The 19,571-nt window shown below is 44.7% G+C and overlaps 1 protein-coding gene across 1 annotated transcript in view; it reads right to left on the bottom strand.

The window, feature by feature from the left end:
• Nucleotides 1-1,281: 1,281 nt before the first annotated feature.
• Nucleotides 1,282-19,571, bottom strand: part of T265_03325 (hypothetical protein) — a gene marked incomplete at both ends in the record, with an annotated part of 40,410 nt that continues 22,120 nt past the window's right edge. Inside the window, 10 exons of the mRNA XM_009167786.1 lie at nucleotides 1,282-1,599; nucleotides 4,481-4,718; nucleotides 6,254-6,620; nucleotides 8,117-8,685; nucleotides 9,589-9,925; nucleotides 11,361-11,652; nucleotides 12,505-13,004; nucleotides 15,359-15,606; nucleotides 16,799-17,026; nucleotides 17,557-17,667. Of these exons, the coding sequence (XP_009166050.1) occupies nucleotides 1,401-1,599; nucleotides 4,481-4,718; nucleotides 6,254-6,620; nucleotides 8,117-8,685; nucleotides 9,589-9,925; nucleotides 11,361-11,652; nucleotides 12,505-13,004; nucleotides 15,359-15,606; nucleotides 16,799-17,026; nucleotides 17,557-17,667 (3,089 nt within the window). The remainder of the gene's footprint in view (nucleotides 1,600-4,480; nucleotides 4,719-6,253; nucleotides 6,621-8,116; nucleotides 8,686-9,588; nucleotides 9,926-11,360; nucleotides 11,653-12,504; nucleotides 13,005-15,358; nucleotides 15,607-16,798; nucleotides 17,027-17,556; nucleotides 17,668-19,571) is intronic.

The following is a 19,571-nucleotide window of genomic DNA, read 5'->3' as shown; positions in this document are numbered from 1 at the left end:
TTTCGTCCCGCACAGTATTTCAGGCTTTACTCAGATCTGATTATGTGCTTAATGCAGTCCCAGTAAAATTAGTCTAAACTCTCCCAATTTACTTCCACACGAATACAAAATAGTGTAACCCCCAGCTAAAGAGAACAATGGAATATGAAGTTTGGATTGGCTGTTCACTAAAACCTCCACAACTTGTCCAGCAATCCAAGGAAATCGACTTAGGAAATGGAACATAAGTAGAAAGTAGGCAAGGGGTCATTTGGAGACGAACACTACCTAGGCGCCTGCTACACAGATCTGTATTGTAAAGGTCGTAGTCAATACAGTCCACATCCTACAAATTGAGCTACAGAACTATTGGTTCAGCTAAGCGGAGGAATTTGACAGAAAATACTTTACAGCGTTGGAACTAGGTTATGTCGGACACGCACAAAAGTAATCATCACCATTCAGAAACGTTATACACAAATGTACTTGTTACATATGCGAATAGTTTTGATGTCCCTTCTGGAAGGGCATCCTTAATTCCTGAAAAGGAGCCATTCATTTGTTCCGCACTATCGATTAGAACTTGTTTTATTGGTGTGCGGATCATTCTCAATTGTACTCCATCAACGTTCACATTGCAACACAGTGTCGAAGAACCTGTTGGTTTGTGTAGCGCCTGACTAGTCCTCGGACAATCGCCTTGCTTCAAGAGTCACATCGATATAGACATTCATGGACCTGAGCCAGCGTAGTGCATTTCAACGCAGTGTCGTGGTAGCAGCAGCTGGGCCAAGTTGTGCTAAGTCATAGACGATGGATCAAGACACTAAATCTGAATGGTTTCAATAAGGACGCAAATCCACTGTGGCACACCAGGCTTGGCTTGTATCAACCAAGATAATAGCATCAGGCAAATAACTGCTTAGAGTAGTGATGTGGACTGCTCAATAATGAATATAAACCACTAGAGAACGTTTTATTGCAGTCCCAGCCTTGTTGGTATTCACCACAAGCATGTAGCTCACTATTTCAGACGGTACAGGAGTTTAACGTCCAACTAATAAGCTGGTATTGATGCGGTTACTAGTCCCTAATGCACTGGCATATCGTGTTTACCATGTAGCCGGATACTCCAAAAGTGCTGGTGTTAAGTGATTCCTTAGCTGAGGGCTTTTCAGACCTTCATTGATAAACTGTTTCTGTTTTATTAGTAAAATTACAAACAGGCTAAAAAGCACAGTCCGCAGCACTGTACGCCGCCGAACAGAACAACGAGTAGGACTCGACTAAACCCGGAGACGAAGAAAACACATTTTCGGCAGTAAAAAATGGATCAAACAAGTCCACAAAAGGATGATGAATACGAACATATCATACAGTAATAACAGTGGGAGGACATTCCATCTGGGTTAGTATTCACGTTAAAAAGCACCAAGGGACAGTTCAGCCTCACTGAGCGTGCTCAGCTCTTGTAGCCGATAGTCCGCTGGCAAATTGATTTTCACCAACGACATCAAATGACGCCGGAGATGAACAAGCATATCCGACTGCGGATCCAATCCTGATAGAAACGCGGAGATCATCTTGGCACAAGTAACTGCTATTTCGGTTTTGACAACCCTGGAACAGCGAATAGAGCAAAGTTTTGATTGGTGCAAACATTCACAGATTTCATAGACGGTGCAAAGAAGAAAATTAATCCCACTGGGAAGCGACTGAGGAGATAAAGAACACTATGTTAAAATTTGGCAATCTTTGTCTTCCCGACGAAAAAATCTCGAACGCCCAATAGTCGAATACATGGTGGGTTTGTATCCATTTCCAGTTTTTTTAACATCAAAAGCAGCCGATGAACACCCGCACACAACGACAGCTGAACGTTTTGTCGGAGGGAGTTCTAAAGCCATCAGCACACCCAGTCGGTCGTCTGCTTGTCGCCAAGACAAGTGGAAACCACTGAATAACTGATGCTCACGGTAAAAGCAAAAGGTGGTCTGGTGGACCAGATCACTCATGAAACGCATCGTCAGCATATGGGCACTAGCTAGGCATTTTGCGGACTGGTGTCTGCAGCGATGGTCAGAGGCGGTCAACCCAAACGGTCATTCATTTCTGGAATGTCCATAGTAATGAGGCGGATCACTTGCGTAGGTATACACAAGTATATATATATATATATATATACATATGGTATTCAAATGTAATGCATAAAATAGTAAGAATGCAATCGAATGTGTTTACAATATAATACAGTGCAACGCAAAATACAATACAATGTGACACAACACAATATCATACAAAATAACATGACGAAAGGTGAGAAAAATATGCATTGAATATATGAAGCAGAAATGAACACAGGCGGAAAACCCGGTAACCGAAACCAGGAGAATTCAGTGGCGAAGCAAATTAGGCCTGGGTAGTCGTACGCAATCGGACGGCAGCGAAGGTTGTCTACCACTTAAGGTCGAATAAGACAAAGTAGGTAGACTTATTACGCCATCACTTCTCCTGCTTGTTAACCAGTCCACTCAAAACACACGAGGAGGAGTTTGAAAGTTCGGTTTATGTCACTTGGATGAAAAATGAGAGACTGGGATGGTATTCCGAGTAGCACCCTCATCATTGATAGTTGTACACTAGTAATACACACCAGCGCTTAACTGCCAGACAACCGTGAGGAAAAGTCTCAGTGGGGAGTGGGAAGAAGAGGAAGGTATGGTAGTAAAAGGGGCGAAGTTTGTTCGCTGTACGATAACGTAACCTGAGTTGACGTGGGCATTGCACAACAATCGGCAGTCAAGGGTTAAATCACGTAGTTGGTAGCTGACAGCAATGTTTAATTTGACTGGTCAGCAGCACAACAGCCATCAGTAGTACTGGGAAACAACTGGTGATCAGTGTAAAATTTGAAAAGACGCTAGCATCATCCATGCGTTTTGTGCTTCGAATAAAGATAAGAAAAAAGTGTGTTTCTGATGAGCTGAGGCGCTCCACCTGTGTGATGAAATCCGCTATCACGGCCATGTCAGAACTCTTTGTGGTGAACTAGGGGGTGGTTAGTTTTCGGTACAGAGTCTCGCTTTCTCTGAGCTTCGTGAGATGCCCACTGTTGATGATTCCCAACAAGGATGAAACAGCTTTTAAGCCTCATCGACAGGATGAAATCTCAACTAAAAATTATAAAATCTCCCCAGACGAAGATCGATTCCCCAAGTCCCTGATTGACGTATCCAGAGCTAGGATCAGAACAGTGATTAGCCAGCTGGACAGGATGGCAGTTAGGAGATAAAATGAGGGAAAACGACATGTTTTTGTTCATCCGCCCTGCTGTATACAGTGGTTAAGTCGATCCAGCTGGTATCACAACGCGGTGGCCGATATGGCATGAAGGAATGTTTATTTGTCAAGTTCATAGTCGTATTCGAATTGAGATACTATTGGGGCGTCGAATGCTCAAGGCAGAAGAGGTCGGCGTAATACTACTGGAATACTCAAAATCTTAAAAAAAACAAATTGCTACCTTGTCCCAATCCCAAACCTAGAGGATGGGACTGACACCCCGTAGGGTGGACGTTGTGGATGTTGAATGAGCACCATTCAGTACGACTCAATCGGTCAATGAGGTATACCAAACCGACACAACACCATAAGATTCAGTCTGTTTGCGACGGCATCACACACCAGAATGATACAGTAAACAGAAATATGCGAAATCACAAAACTAGGGGTATTTGTTGAAGAAATGACGAGTTGTTCAATGTGCCCAGTTAATCGGACTGTGCGTTAGTCGAGGAGAAGATCAATGACACCTTCTGCCAATGTTTTTCCTTGCCAGTGGCCCATCGGGGGGCTCAAGTATTGGTCCAGATATGAGGTGATGCAAATACTCGAAATGTTGAACGTTAATTACTCGGTATACAAGCGAAAAATACCTACCAAATAACGCTGGAGCCAGTTCAGTAGTAGTGAAGTAGGTGACTATCTTCTCACGTTACATAACAAAACCTTGAGCTGAACAGTTGATGAGTTTCACTGCATTCAACGAACATCTCTGAATGGGACCTGTTTAGAGGCCTTCACTGCTACTGCCGCGACTCACTATGGAGGTAAGCTTCTAACACTTGATTTGAACATTGAAATCACCGTGACAACTGAACACAATCAAGGATACGATCCGTTTGAGGTGAGTGGTCTTTCGAGGCTGGATTTATTTTAAAAATCAGTCACTTTAACATTATTTGAGGACTATTTTTCTTGTGCACTGATTCTGGTGAATAGCACGTAAAAGATGAATGGGTAAATAACGGAATGACGAGGAATGAAAGCAGCCTGCAGAATACCGTGAAAACTCATGAAACAACGCGTGCTTAGGGTAACAGGAAGTACAAAGCATGGAAACAACAGGTTGTCTTACGTTGAGGTGTTTAATGTGGTAGTTAAGTTCAAGGACGTAACTCCGTAATAGTAAGGCTACTTTCAAAGAATACTTGTGAACTACCTGGAATTCAGGTTTGGGGTATCCATAAGATGTAATTGTCCCATAAAAGTGTCTAACTGCGTATTCAGGTTACTCAGGACGAGTGCGAGGCGTGCCCGTGACTCGCTTTCGTCAGTCTCATTGTTCTCGTCAGACTGGTCAGCATCTGGAGGCTGCGTGTTAGAGCGACTTTGATAAAGAGCAGCCAGTTCATCTGCCAGACACAGAATATCGCTGTATCGAAGGTAGACTCCAACACCTGAGGAGGAGATATATGACGGAAGTATAAATGAGGCACGCTTTCATTTCACCAATTCCACAAAAATCTGGAGATCTGAGAGAAAATTGATTGGCGGAGAGAGAGATCTGGTACTTTCGAGGTGGACCCGACTAGCGTCAGTCCGGTAACCTCGGACATTGAGTTTTGTCTACACGGCGAAGACACTACGGAAAAACCTACTGACGGTAGAGGAGATGAATCACTTGATGGGTGAAAAGTTCTTGATAGCTACTTTGTCACTACCGATTACTACCAAGTATGCTGAAATGACAAGTGACTTGAAACAGACGGGTTACTGGCAATACTTTGTAGTGTGTAGAGGCGATTTGGTCTTCAATAGTAAAAAAATACCGTCTAAATGGGACATGAAGGTATTCTAGCCCACGACAGCTAGGAAAAATGATAAAATTCAAACCGTATGCGACATCGATGTAATCTTCGTGATCGGTAAAGCACCTTGCTTTAATATTCAATGAAAACAGTGAACATCCATGACGAAGAACTATTCATTTCGTCTTCCTGTAAGTGACAATTGTCTAGCTAACGAACATCAAAACGATAATAAACATTAAAAACGGTAAAAAAACAGCAGCGCAATTGAACCCCGCAGGGGGTTGATATAGCAGACGAGCACAGGCGTCGAACACACATCTACATGGACTTGCCAATCAACCAGGTACTGTGTCTGCCTACAGTCCATGAAAGGATCCGGCTACGTAGAGGCGATTGGTCTTCAATAGTAAAAAAATACCGTCTAAATGGGACATGAAGGTATTCTAGCCCACGACAGCTAGGAAAAATGATAAAATTCAAACCGTATGCGACATCGATGTAATCTTCGTGATCGGTAAAGCACCTTGCTTTAATATTCAATGAAAACAGTGAACATCCATGACGAAGAACTATTCATTTCGTCTTCCTGTAAGTGACAATTGTCTAGCTAACGAACATCAAAACGATAATAAACATTAAAAACGGTAAAAAAACAGCAGCGCAATTGAACCCCGCAGGGGGTTGATATAGCAGACGAGCACAGGCGTCGAACACACATCTACATGGACTTGCCAATCAACCAGGTACTGTGTCTGCCTACAGTCCATGAAAGGATCCGGCTACATCAAGAGAGGTCAGAAGTGAATACTTATCACTGGTACCCTACCAGCTGGAGTTGGGAGGGTCGCTTTTTATCCGGTCCCCTTGCAGACGGCATCTTCCTCGGCCCAGTTGTTCGACTAACAGATCGTCACATGTACAGACGTGATTGGGATCACGGCTACCGAGCGCAGACCAATGGCTGGTGAGCTCCCCATCACACATAACACCGGCCAACCAGACGGAGGTACAGCAGTGGTCCTACCTAACGCCATAATACATCAAAACAATCATAAATTGCCGCTAACTGTTATGAAGCAATTCTAGTAGAAGCCAAGTAATCTCGGAACACCCAAAGAATACTATGGGCGCACACTGTGAGTAATGCTGAGATAAACAACAAGTAGAAAATTGATTCTCACCTTCCTCGAAACGACAAGGTAAATGTCCAGTTGAAAGGGTACGATAAGGGCTAAGCAGCCTGTTCAACTGATGTCCCAATCTTGTGACCGAAAGAAATAAGCCAGTGCCGACCGATGGACCCACACAGCCACATGCGATGGAGAGATTGGTGTGCAGCACAATATCGGGTAAGAGATATTCCACGCAAACCTTTTGAGCCTCCCCGTAATAACCGGAAGCGAACCAGTGAGCGGTTTCCAAAAGAGCGAACAACCGAGCGCGTAAACGTAGACCAGCATAGTCCGCCGCGTTACGGCTGTTTAAGACCAGCTGGTCCGGAGTGAACCCACGATTGCATTCGTTAAAGCGTTGACGAGCTAGAATGGCCTGGAAGGTGAGGAAAAATCCACATCATTCCTATGATAGTCCAATGGCAGGCATACATTCGATCATCACAAAACTCAATAGGTTATTCAAAACCACGGCAATACGCAATAGAAATAAAAAGAAAAGTCTGGAAGCCTTTGAGGTCATCCGCATTGTACAGTGCGGTTGGTGTGATCCCCCTATGCTTGACTGCAGACAACACAACACATGATGTCAGTGATGTCAACAGAGCTCTTGTCGTCAGTTTCTTACCCGGATTGTCTGAATTGCTTGGGGGTAGGGTTTTCAGCAAGCTAACATTAGCCTACCTTTTACTTGTTCACAATCAAGCCTTCAAACAAATTGTCGTTAGATGGCCGAAAAGCACTGTTGTCCAAATTTAGTTATACCGGAAAGAAGTCAAATTGTGCCACGACACCTGTCTATCGGCGGATAACGTTTTACATGTTTTGTCACATGAAACTGTCAAATCAAAATAAAGGCTAATCGTCAGTATTCGGAGACTCCTGTAAGGAGGTGCAAGCAAGTCGCGCACAACACTGGTATCGAAGTGTGGATGGCTGGTCACAGTCTGTCAGATTTGGTACTGGTTTGAACAAAACACCGACGACTCAATCAAGGGGCGTGGTATAATAAATCACATAAAACAGGTAAAGGCGGGTACACGAAACTCCACTTACGAAGGCGTAAGCTAATCATCTACCTATACTACATGTGCGATCAAATTACACGCCCCTAAATTTCTATACTGAATTGATTAACCATCGGGCAATCTGATGAAGAGTTCTAACCTAGGAGAGATCACGAACTGGTAATTCTTGCTCCCTTTGCAAAATTCACCCTCTATCTGCATGACTTTTTCCTTAACAGCTACAACCAAGTGCAGATGCCACTGGAATTCTGACTTACATCTACACAATATGAGGAGAGTTTTCGGATAACCAGGATTCAGTAGCTTAGAGTATTCAAGTCCCGTCAGGAATCTTCTAACAAGCCCACAGTAGCGACTGAAAATGATACTGATATAGTATGGACCCAAAAAGTCCATGAGAATATGAGCTCTCACCACTGGGAACTCACTTCCGATGCAGAGCTGAGTTGGGAAAAACATACTAATGCTAACAGAAACGGAAGGCAACTGTAGAGGATTTAGAAATGATATACAAAGGTATCTTTACGGTTGCGTGGGGACCCCATCTATCCGAAGGCTGCACGACGAACAGATATTAATAGGACGTACTACTACTAATAAATAAGAATAATCGTTCACATGTAGCACTCCTTCGGTGCCGCACCACCCCAAGGAGTCAAGAGGGCGGGAATATCGTCCATTTGCCTGTCTACAGGAGCAGTCGAGATGCAGAGGTTGGGTTGAACCAAGGACCTCCCGGACAGTAAATCCGCACCTTAACCAGTGAGCTATCTCGGCTCAAAATACAGATTTTAACCAAATGGGGAACCAGAAGAGCACAAATGAACATAAAAAGTAAACCTACTTTGGCTTCGTAAATCCATCGACTAGGTACGCCCAACTTGACAACAAATTGTTCTGCGCGAGTCAAGCTCGGCGGTGGGGCCAGTTTGAACGAATTCAGAAGACGACTCACGGACCCCAAAAAACGTCCATATTCACGAGAGTCCTCCTCTGCCACACCAGTTTGTTCAATCGGGATGACAAGTGAAGCATGCCTAGCAACAACGGCCTTCACGCATGCATCTCGCATGGTTTGGTCAGGCAAGTGGAGCAGCACAAAGATGGCCCATTCCCACAATCCAGCATCTTCCAATTGTGAAGCAAATTCCCCGCATATGCGGGACACGGAAGAGGGAGAAGAAAAATGTCGATAGCCCAAGGCGTGAAGCGTACGCCAGAGATGCCACGAAGCACTCCAGTCAAGCAGACTGTCTGGACTAGAACGACATGTTGGTTCATCAGCCGCAGACGGTTCGAATCGACTGATGGAGCACGGATCCAGTGTACGTTCTAATGAGTGGGTCGTGTGGCAAAACAACTGAATCAAATGGTAAGCACTATCGCGAGGCCAATTGCGGAAACCGACGATATCTGGGAAAAATGGTATTTCAAACTTTGTTATCCAGCTTTTCAATTACTCAATTATTATTACATATACACTCATATGATACAAGACTTTACCTACTTTACGGCCTCCACGTCATGACTGCCCCCAATATGACGTGCAGCTGTACACGTCAATCGCAAGATATGAGCCATTCGTCTAATCGCAGTTCCACCATCCCCCTAACACGACCGAAGCTGTTTGGATTCTTCTAGATCGTAACAGCGACTGAACGCTCTGTTACGCGAATTTTCAAAACTTTCCTATGCATTGTCCTACTAAATGGTTGCGAAAATTGGTCGATTCGCTGATGACCGCCAGTATTCGACCGGTCGTTGTTTGTGTGCTCACTTCTAGTGGCTGGAAAACTAGTCGGGTGCTTGGCTCGTTCAGTAAACATCTAGAAATCCCCATCTCAATACACCGATTAGATTCGCTAGGTCATATTCCGCGTGTCGCCACGCCTACCGCACCATCCACTGTTCGATGTGATTGGTCCGACTGGAAGAATCAGAGGGGTTAGTAACGAATGATACAACGGAGAAAAAATTCGACTGCTAACTTGTGGAAAGCAGAGTCGTCTAGGCCTCCTGATTGAGGCCTGAAGGACCCTGAGGCGATGTGATGGACGAGCCTGAGGGATATGGCGCAGTGCCGACATCAATGTATGGTCTATGTTCAGAAGCGTGTTGGTTGCCCAACGTACACATAATGCCAAAAATTTCAAACACTTGCAGTAAAAACAACAAGAAGTTCTGTGTTCATTCTTTTTCTCCTGTTCCAATCTAAAGAGACATCTGTGAACAATCATATAAGTATATTGTTGCGGCAGATAACAAGGCAGTGATTCAAGTGCACGATGATACCGATGAACAGCAACTGTAGCTTACCATCTTTACCCGGAACTGTCGGAAAATCCGTCGGAAGGGATGGCGCTTTCGGTGGCGAAATAAGATCACGTTGGTGGGGTGGGGTGGGTCGAGATAATTTCGCAGATGAGCACGTTGAATTGATTGAGTGCCAGAATGCGCTGTAGATACGCAGCACCTCCGCCAGATCAGCAGTGTAATCGGTGAGATACCATAAGTGCGCACCAAACACGCGTATCCAGTCTAGTTGTTCCAACACCTCGATAAAAGCGTCATGAACTTTCGGATGGGGAATGCGCGGTTGGCCGGCTAAAAGAGCATAGATCCGAAGGACCTCCAAGGGGATGCAGCCGTCGTACTTTGGAAAAGGAGTTAACGAAAAATTAGAGTGAGATAAGAGATGGACCCAATCACTGTAGTTATGCTGTTACGTCCTAAGACAGATAATTGAACAAGATCGATAAAGTTCATGCATTACAGTGACACACGGACTTCATCCTCCTGAATGCGCTAAGGCAAAAATCAGGCAATCGTTCCAACCGATGCGCTGCTCACGCTTTCACACGTCCTGTAGACATTATCGGATCTCATAGTAAGCAGCTTTCGCGGCTCTCAGTGCTGTTATCGTATGGGGTCAAGCGAATGATATGCAGCAAGGATAGGTTTTGCGATCGATGACTTAGGGTTCCTGGTGACCAACTGACGTTTGGCGAATAGAGTTTGCGCGCGTCACGGATACCATAATTGCTCAAGCATTCTTTCAGAGATGCCGGTCTGTTTTGGCGTACCAGTGAAGAAGAAATGGATACAGGCAATGGAAAGGTCGAATCATCGCAGTTGTTGCGCTTAAAATATAGTTAAGTCAAGTCAACAGGTCAACAATAGCTTGCTGGACCTAGGGGGTAAATTTCAACCGTCACACATTTGATAGAGATATGCTTGAGATCACGACATGGAAGTGCTTAGAGATCGGGCTGAACAGAATGGGAAGATGGGCCGGACATGGTATGTAGTAGTTCCTACAAAAAATGGCCATAAATATGAATATTGTAATTGAGGTTGCGATAGGCTTTGAGACAGCAGTAGTTAAGAGGCGACCAACGTCAGGTATGATCCTAGGTAAATGCTTGTCAGAAGCTGAGAAGTGCTGGCCAATGAGGAAGCAGAGAAATCAACTATGTTTGAGAAGCACTTGAGGGATGGAAAACAGGAAAACTAGACAGGAGAGCGGGCATTGCGGTCTGATGCATGCAATGAAGAGCCTTCTAACTAGTTCTCTGGGAACAGCAAGAATTCTGAGACAAATAGAGGTGTGTCTAGATTTACGGAGGACAAGTTGAACAAGTTCAGAGCAGGGAGTATTGTGGATCAAAGTGACGGAGATTACCAGATAAAGGACTAAAATAAACGTCAAGAGACCTAGGTGGATTCAAAACAGACTAAGAATCTAATTAGGTAACTTAATAAAGGCAGTTTGAGCGATTACTAAATCGCTTGCTCGATTGTAATCAAATACAGGAGCGAGGATTCCTAAATGCAAAACAAAAAGTGAGCACGCCAGCGTCTATGGGTGGTGGTGGATAGGAAGAACTGATTGGATCTGAGCGTGGTGTACTGGTGACACGTATCAGCGGGTACTCAAAAAGGTGTGGAATTACACACGAAATCAGCGGGCATCACAGTGGCATAGTTGTGTAAATGTATTTTCATGGTTCTGCGACAGTCGAACACAAATGTTCCCTACGAAGACTTACGAAGTGTGACAGTAAATAAAGGGTCATGGTGAAACCTACTTCTGTCTGATGCCATGCGAGCAACTGATGCTGCAAACAGCGACGGACAACAGGGTCACCGGAAGATGATTGCGCAACAAGGGTCGCAAGTTCTGGCATCCCTGCAGATAATGCAAGGCGGCATCCTGCACCGGGTTCCCCAGCGACCAGACAAGCGAAAATACCATGCGCTATGCGGTCGATTGAAACGCTCTTTGCAAGTGAATTCGATGAAGCAGTATGAAGGTCCTTCACACTATCAAACAGCCCCAAGGAGGTCAACAGATTCTTCAGCCATGGGAAGGATTGGGCCCTAAAGAAAATAGAAATATTGGATATGAGTTTCAAGCTTATCGCATTTAGCTGGAATCAAGATAAAGCGGTTCAACTTCAGACGGATAAGAAACGCGTCCTTCATCACTTAGTTATCGCAGGTGAGTGAATTGCAAATGAGAGGGAAGTGCAGAGCTGACAGCTACATTCAGGTGTTCCCTTGAACGATACTGAAATTCTCCAGTGAGTAGATCACATAAACTAGAACAAATGATCCACACCAGTATTCGCTGCAAGCTTGACGGACATCCTTCCTAGCAAGCATCCGAAGGCAAGATTAGGCTGTTAAAATAGGCTTCAACGTGTACTGATGTCAATTTGTGGCCCAGAGAAAACGACAGTTCTTCTGAAGAATGGTTGACCAGGACAGTTACTTTTCATTTTGGCGCATGCCAAATGTAGCCCATGATCAGTTTAACACTATTAATATGGTGGTTCGCACACTATTCAGTAACCAAAACTAGGGAGTGCTGGGCGCATACGGAATTTGGTGACGTTCGGAAGAGGACCTGAGATTATGATAGGATAGCCCTAGATCCCCTTCCCTGGACCAGTTTTCTGTCCCTATTATAGGGCTTTATCCAAATAAACTGACAAGGCTGAACGACAGTGGAGCGCCACTGTTCTCTGATTTTGCTGTAAGGGATAATGATGATCATGATTGTGAAGCGAGTAGGAAACTGAATAGGTAGTATTCGTTTCACCACTTGCTAAGAGGGGTGACAAATGATTGGCTAAGTTACAGTTCACGGAAGAGGAAAGAACAAGTCATTCGAGAAAGATTAAGAAAATGATGTATGGAAAGGTATTTTTCAACTGGAAAAGTGCTTACCTTATCCACTCAGACAAGGCCTGTTTTCGAGCAAGCTGGAGAATGTATCTAGACTCAGTGTGATGTTGGGGAGGATTGTCTTCACTGAGTTGGTTTTCGGCATCATCTTCAGTGGCAGACTCCAAGTTGTCTGGAACCAACTGCTCTGGAGTGAGCTCACATTCAGACGTCTCACCAGTACCGTCCTTATCAGGCTTCTGAAACCCCCCTCCAACTACGGCATGTGAAGCGACCTCTTGCGGATGACGACCCCAAAGAGCCATACACAGGCTTATCAAACGGCAGAGGACGAGAGTACGGGGTTTCTTCAACTCTTCAGACGATTCAAACATCTGAGGGAAGGTACACTGTAGTGTACTTGCATACGTCTCCAAAGGTTTGAGGCCCGAGACCGGCTGCCATTGCGGGCAGTGGTCCACCGGAGGCTGAAGTTCCGGATCTTCTGAAGAACCAGAGAGTGTCGTACACTCTGATGTAGACATTGCGGTGTTGAGGAGATCCTATAATGGAAAAGCAAAAGGCTTTAGTGTTTTCTCAGCGGATAACGAAAAAGTAACCCATAGCAATGAAACGTCTTGCCATTGAAGCCTATCACAATAATGAACCAAAATCTTGTCGTATACAGTGCGAAATGCCGTTGTTAAAGATAACAAACACGAATAAGCTTACTTGGGTCCAAAGGCGAGTATACGGAGTAGTACACGTGAAGCGTCTACTAAAATATCCAGTCACGTTGGGACGAACTCTCCACGGCGATCTCTCCGTCCGCAGGAAGAACTAAACGATGTATCGAGATGTCCAAACGGCATCCCGAGCACTTGTCGAGAAAGGTTAACGGTATAGTGTCTGACATACATTTGAGAGAACTGGCCTCCCTGTATTAACGCATTTTGCGGACTCCCATCAATCAGTTGGTATGTTGTTAGAAAATATTATCCAGATTTTCTATAGAGGAGAATGTCGGTAGCTCAGGTAGCGTAGATGGTCGTTGGCTTGTTCGCTGAGCTGGGCAATTTGGTTGCAAACGTTTCATCACCAATCGAGGTGACATCATCGGTGCGTAGTTGTGCGTAGCAGTGGGTTAGTGGTTGTGCACAACCACGTTTGCAACCAAATCGCCCAGCTCAGCGAACAAGCCAACGAACATTGCCGAGATGTTTTCTGTGATGTTCTGGAATGACTTGGTTGGGCCGACTACAATAGCATGGAGACAGCCTTCGTGGAGTCTGCCTGGACCACAGCTGTTCTTCTCAGGATGCCGCAGTCGCTTGGAGGTTGACAACCAAGGTCGCGAGAAACAGGAGGAATATTAGGGTTTTCTGAGTCTTTACATCACGTACGGAATCAGGAAAGCCGGGTTACGCCAAGTCCATGTTATCGCTGCAGATGGATGTCAGCAACCCCGGACATTATAGGGACCACTCACTCCTCCTCAAGAGAAATTCGCCACAAGTGGATGACATTAGGGACAAAGTGCATCAAACAGTGCGTCTAACAACCGAGTACACAGAGGTCCTCTGGCTGACGGAAATGTATGCCTTTCGGCCTAAGTTCGTTCCCCTTGCGAAACAAGACCTATGAAAAATTCCAAATCTATTCCTACCACCAAGATTATGTACGCACAGTACAAAGTCAAAGCCAGACCCATGTACCACGAACAAAAGCCCACGCCACAATGAAGGAATTCATAATGTTATTTCCGTGCAATGCATAAGCATTGTCCGGCTAAAACAAGAGGAGTTCCTATATACGGACATCTAGCGATCAGGTATTTGTCTGGTTGAAGAAAATCAGGGGAATGCTAGTTGAGCATGAAAATATAATGGGATTTTTTTCCCTTCCTGGTCTATTTGACTGAGATGATTCGCCATACCCTCATTGGTACACCACTTCCATTTCAACGGGACTCAGTTGTATCTCTCGTTCATGATTTTCCTTAACTGAATGTGGTGCATAGAAACCGCCTCGTGTTTTAGCTGATTCGATATCCGGCATCTTTTCTTGAGGTAAGCTACTCAAAACCTTTTGAGTAGGTTCCTTCAGGAACATATTAACCCTCTTCAAAACAGTGCATAATAACAACGCGGTAAACTGCCGGAATATGATCTGTACTGCATTGTATGAACTGTATAAAGTACAGGGGAATGTTTGAGGGGGCCTGGGTGCCAAGTAAATGCACAATAATAAGGTTGTACAAAAACTCCGCTTTAGATTTCGGCACACCGAACACCCGAAAAGTCAATCTGGACGGACCAAAGGAAGGTCCCGCGGTCTCAAGAGATCTGAGTATCAAACTGAAATCGGCTGGCGCTCGTGTATCCAAGCTATTGCCTTCAATACATAGCTCCCTTTCCAATCCCCCCACTTGACAGCTCACTGACAGTGCTGAATTCATGCACCAATTTATCATCTCCCGCCTTCAATGCGCAGCTACCTACCCCCCCCCCCCCCCCCCCCCTGCACACACAACCCGCACAGTGGGACCTGGGAATATTATGTATATGTATAATATTATATATTATATTATACTGCATTATATTGTTATAAATACTATTTCATAGTTGCAACTTAGCCCATGAGCTTGAAATTCCCATGGGTCTCAGAGTGGTATTAATCCAAAAACAGCATGAGGTGGCTATAGTCTTTTCGCAAGTTTCTGTCTACGTTATCTGACTGACTACTGAGCACCGTGCCGTTTGCGATTCGCTATTTAAAAGCGGTCTTCATGAGAAAAAAATATCACGGGCTGCAGTCATACAATTTCAATATGGTATCGTCAAGCAAACAAAATTTTTCAACACAACTGGTGACAGTAACGGAAAGCAGAAAACAAAATGAAGTAAATAAGCCTCACCTCGTCATCTTGTACAATCAGGGAAGGCCAAGAGCTGAAGGACACATTAAAGGCTCCAGAACCACGAACTGCAGGGGTAACAGTTGCGAGAACTACAGTATGTAACTCTCTGAAGCGGATTTGTCCCCAGCAAGGACGAAAGCCGTGGCCCCGATTTAAACCTACATCAATCAGCATGGAAGAAAACAGTTTTGTAGCAATAGACCGAGTTTTACTGGACGTTTTCACAGATCGGGCCATTGTCTGATCTGAAAATCAAAAAAGAAGAAAATACCGAATCAAATGTAAGATGAATTCGATTGCTAGAGTTTTCTGGATTCAAATATATAAAAAGCGAATCTCGCAAGACACCATAAACGACTGGTTGGGACAGAAACTCCCGAAAGGAAAGAGAATTTTTCAATGGGAAACGATCTCCTATAAAGGATCGCAAATAATATGTTATCACAAAATCCATTCAGTTTTGCTACACTCCGGTTGTGAAGTGATATGAGGTATTCACAAATTATTCGGCTCGGAAAGTTCCAAAGATGGCAGTTAAAGCGGGATTCGAGGAGAGCAGTACGATTTAGGTTGTGATCTATAAAATCAGGAGTATTACACCAAAATCAAGCAGCCTGTTGAACAAGAAAAATATTTCAGTCGACAAATTACTCGATGAGAAATTCGGTTAGCCTTACTGAGTTTTAAGCCACGAGAAAACATGTCCCATACGTGAACCAAAACACGTGCCAATGTGAGAACGTATAGGCCTGTATAAATTTATTATTGAAGTATAGTTCCAATTTCTGGGGAAAAAACTTTCAAGAGATGGGATATCTCAGAAAGGACCACTTTTGATAGATAGTTCACTCCACAGTTAAAATAAATCTACACTGGAAACTAGTGTGAAGGTGTTTCGCTCTTATTGCGAATCAATAGCAGTGCTCATTCCCATCTGAGGAGCGAGATGGCTCAAGTGGTTAGAGCGCGAATTTACTGACCGGAAGGTCCGTGGTTCGAACCCGACCTCTGCCTCTCGACTTCCCCTGTCTAGGCTTGGGCAACCTGACAGTAACCCAGCCCTCGTGCTTCCTTCGGGTGGCATGGCAGCTAGGCACCGAGAAAGCACTACAGCTGAAGGATTTTTTCCATCTGAAGAAATTGGAACCACTAGCCTTCCGGTTAGTAGTTGGACGCTACAACATCCGGCCACGAATGGCTGATCATCAACATGAATAACTCATATCGGAACAAGGATAGCACTACCATTCCTCAAAAATTCAGTTTATAGCACTGCTTTCGACTATTTCCATGGAGCTCTTTTATGGTTGCTCACTTTTGGTTGGTCCCTCAAAACGGGACAACCTATGTGCAATGATGATATGACAGTAATATCAACGCATTTGAATTGAAAGTGTCGGTAAGTTTGTTTGAGGTAGATGCAAAAACGGTACGTACCTGAGATGCACTTAGACAATGCAAAATACGGATAGACACATGGTTTCAGTTCAGAGCCAACACCCGAAAATAGTTCGTTGACAGACTTCAATTGTGCGGGGATGCGTGCTAGATGCAATCCTGAGGTAATCGGTGGAACAGCTGTCGTGCTCAGCGGAACGCCATCGGAGAACGGCTCGTATGGAATGGGTCGGAAAGACGCACGAGACGTAATCGGTTCATCGGAAACTGTAACATATGGAACACGAATTGGAATTGATTATGTAGTAAATATGCCCGTTAAAATCTAGCAAACTGGGTGGAAGTAGGAATGATTTGTTAGAAACGTGTACTAGATAGTACTATTTTTGCTTGAAAAATCCCATATCCACTTCAACCACTGAGTATGTTTCAGTTTCTTCATGTTAACTGATGACGTATTTGCATGAACCACCCTTAGCGAGCACTTTTCTCTCTGGAACATAATTTATAATGACGCATAAGTGCATCGTGTATCGTGGGTTCAGTGATCGAGGTTTTACAATACTTGAAAGCAACATTCACTTGATGACGCAACCCAGGGACATATTCATCCGAATATGATATGAACGATCCTTCAGAAAGGACCGACCTTCTAATGAACATCGCCTAGTGTCCTTCTGAATTATTTTGAATTGACAATGCTAAGACCTTAATTTGCAAAAAAAATTAAGAGTCTGGTTGACGCCATAGGAAACAATTACGACGCAGTAGCTCATCAAGCATGAAGAACAACTTACCAGCAGATTCATCACTATCATCGCTTAAGCGTTCCCGTTTGGAAGGGATAGTGGCAGTACGTATGTGTGTTCGGCCTAGCATCCCTGAAGCAGGACAAAACTGTGAATCGCCTGAATTAAGAAGGGAAAAAGAACAAGAAAAACCGAAAACAAGTTAAGCTATATCAGGTGAGGGGAATTGTACACTTGAACCGAGTGACAAAAAGCAACGTTCGCAGCTATATAAGCGTCGCGAGGAACTGACAACTGAAACAATGTCCATAAGCAGAATCAAGGGATTCGGTTGTCTGCTGGCATTTAACAAGTTCAAGGAAAATTCTCAAGAGCTCTTTCGTCCCACAGTTTTTGTACCGTTTGGAAAGCAAGTCGAGTTTGAGTACGGCTGACACAACATGAAGTAATCTACATTGTTCGCTCAGCACAGTATAGTGCAGGGTTAAGTGCGCAGACCTAATACCAAAAGACATAAGGCGAGGGTCCGAAAACGAAAGAGGGCATACCCGGTTAACTAGTGCACTAGTAAACACTCTCTAGTTGCTGTTACGAGGTTTATATTCTTATTCCAATGTGGGCATTTTCTCCTAACGACAACCAACTGATGTAGAGTACATCACGTCCATATGGGACACTCTACATCCCTAACATGAAAGCCGAGGGCTTAGCCTTGACAGTCGATATGAACGAGGTGGGAACAACTGAGGACCATGGAACCCAAAATGAGAATTAACAAGGGAAGGTTATTCCACTTGATCCGTACGACTGAGGCCTGGAAGCCACTGGTGGGTGAAACAACCAAGGATCAAACTGCTACGACCATCTTCAATAGAAAAGGATCCTCAACCACTGGGTCAAGCACGCTGAACAACAATTATCGTGGATATTCAGTTATGTCATCGAACTGCCGGGGAACCTGGGACGGTGAACCTGGAATACCCTACGGCATAGGAGGTTTACGACTGTGTATGTTCTCTCAACCGCCACTGAGCCCCTGATCCGGACGACATCCACCCGAATTGTTCACCGTTTGTCTGATTTGTTAGCCAGGATTTGGGAAAAGTAGGCTGTCCTAGACAAACTCGGAAGAACCGGCGATAGAGCCTATGTTCAAAAAGAAGTCCGTGGTGAGTGCGGTAATCACAATGAGATGAGCTTAACTGCAGTCGCAGCACCACTCGTCCTTCGTCGCCTTATGGTGGGGAAGCCCGTGAAGCAATGACTCGAGAGCGGCAACCTAGACTTCGGCCTGGTAGGGGTCGCATCGATCAAATCCACGCACTCCGTCACGTACGAGAACAACACCATACGCATAAATGACAAACAAGTTTCCGTATTTCTGGATTTCCAAGGCATCCTGTCCTTTGGTGTCCACTTTGCACCCAAAAAGTGTAGGGTCATGCTTCTCGACATGCAGTCACTGAACACGCCACTTACAATCCAGCGGGAGACACTTGAAGATATGCAGCGTTTTACGTACTTTGGAAGTTGTATGAGTTCTGATTGTAGCGTGACAGATGAGGTCAGTGAACGAATCTGCAAGGCTTAGATCAAAGCGGGATATCCCTGAATTTCAAGGGACATAGGTATCAGGCTACAGTACGGGCTGTTTTGTTATACGGCTGTAAGGTTCGGTCTGTTCGAGCGGCAGAACTGAGACAATCGTTGTCTCAGAACCATAGTTCATGTAGGCTGGTTTTGGCGGATCCGTAACGAGAAAGCGAATGCTCGGTTGTGTAACGGGAACTCCCAATGAGCACTAGAGGCCGTGTTGGATAGGGCAAGTGTTGCGCACGTCGAACTGTTTGCGGAAGAGATTGCTGTTTTCCGTGCCCAATGGTGGGAGCAAAGAGGTGGCCTACCTTCGGATTGGCAAAGGAGCACGAAAGAGATTGGGAAACTTCCTGGTGCTGCAGGTGCGACTCACCTTCCAGGATAGGAACCACGCGAATCTAATTATGTCTGGTTAGAGACGCTGCAAGATATGACTGCTCATCGATGCCATTGGAGTCCATGCTATT

Source organism: Opisthorchis viverrini (assembly GCF_000715545.1).
Source record: "Opisthorchis viverrini unplaced genomic scaffold opera_v5_46, whole genome shotgun sequence".
Classification (NCBI taxonomy): Eukaryota; Metazoa; Platyhelminthes; class Trematoda; order Opisthorchiida; family Opisthorchiidae; genus Opisthorchis; species Opisthorchis viverrini.
This window is presented reverse-complemented; position numbering and strand designations above follow the sequence as displayed.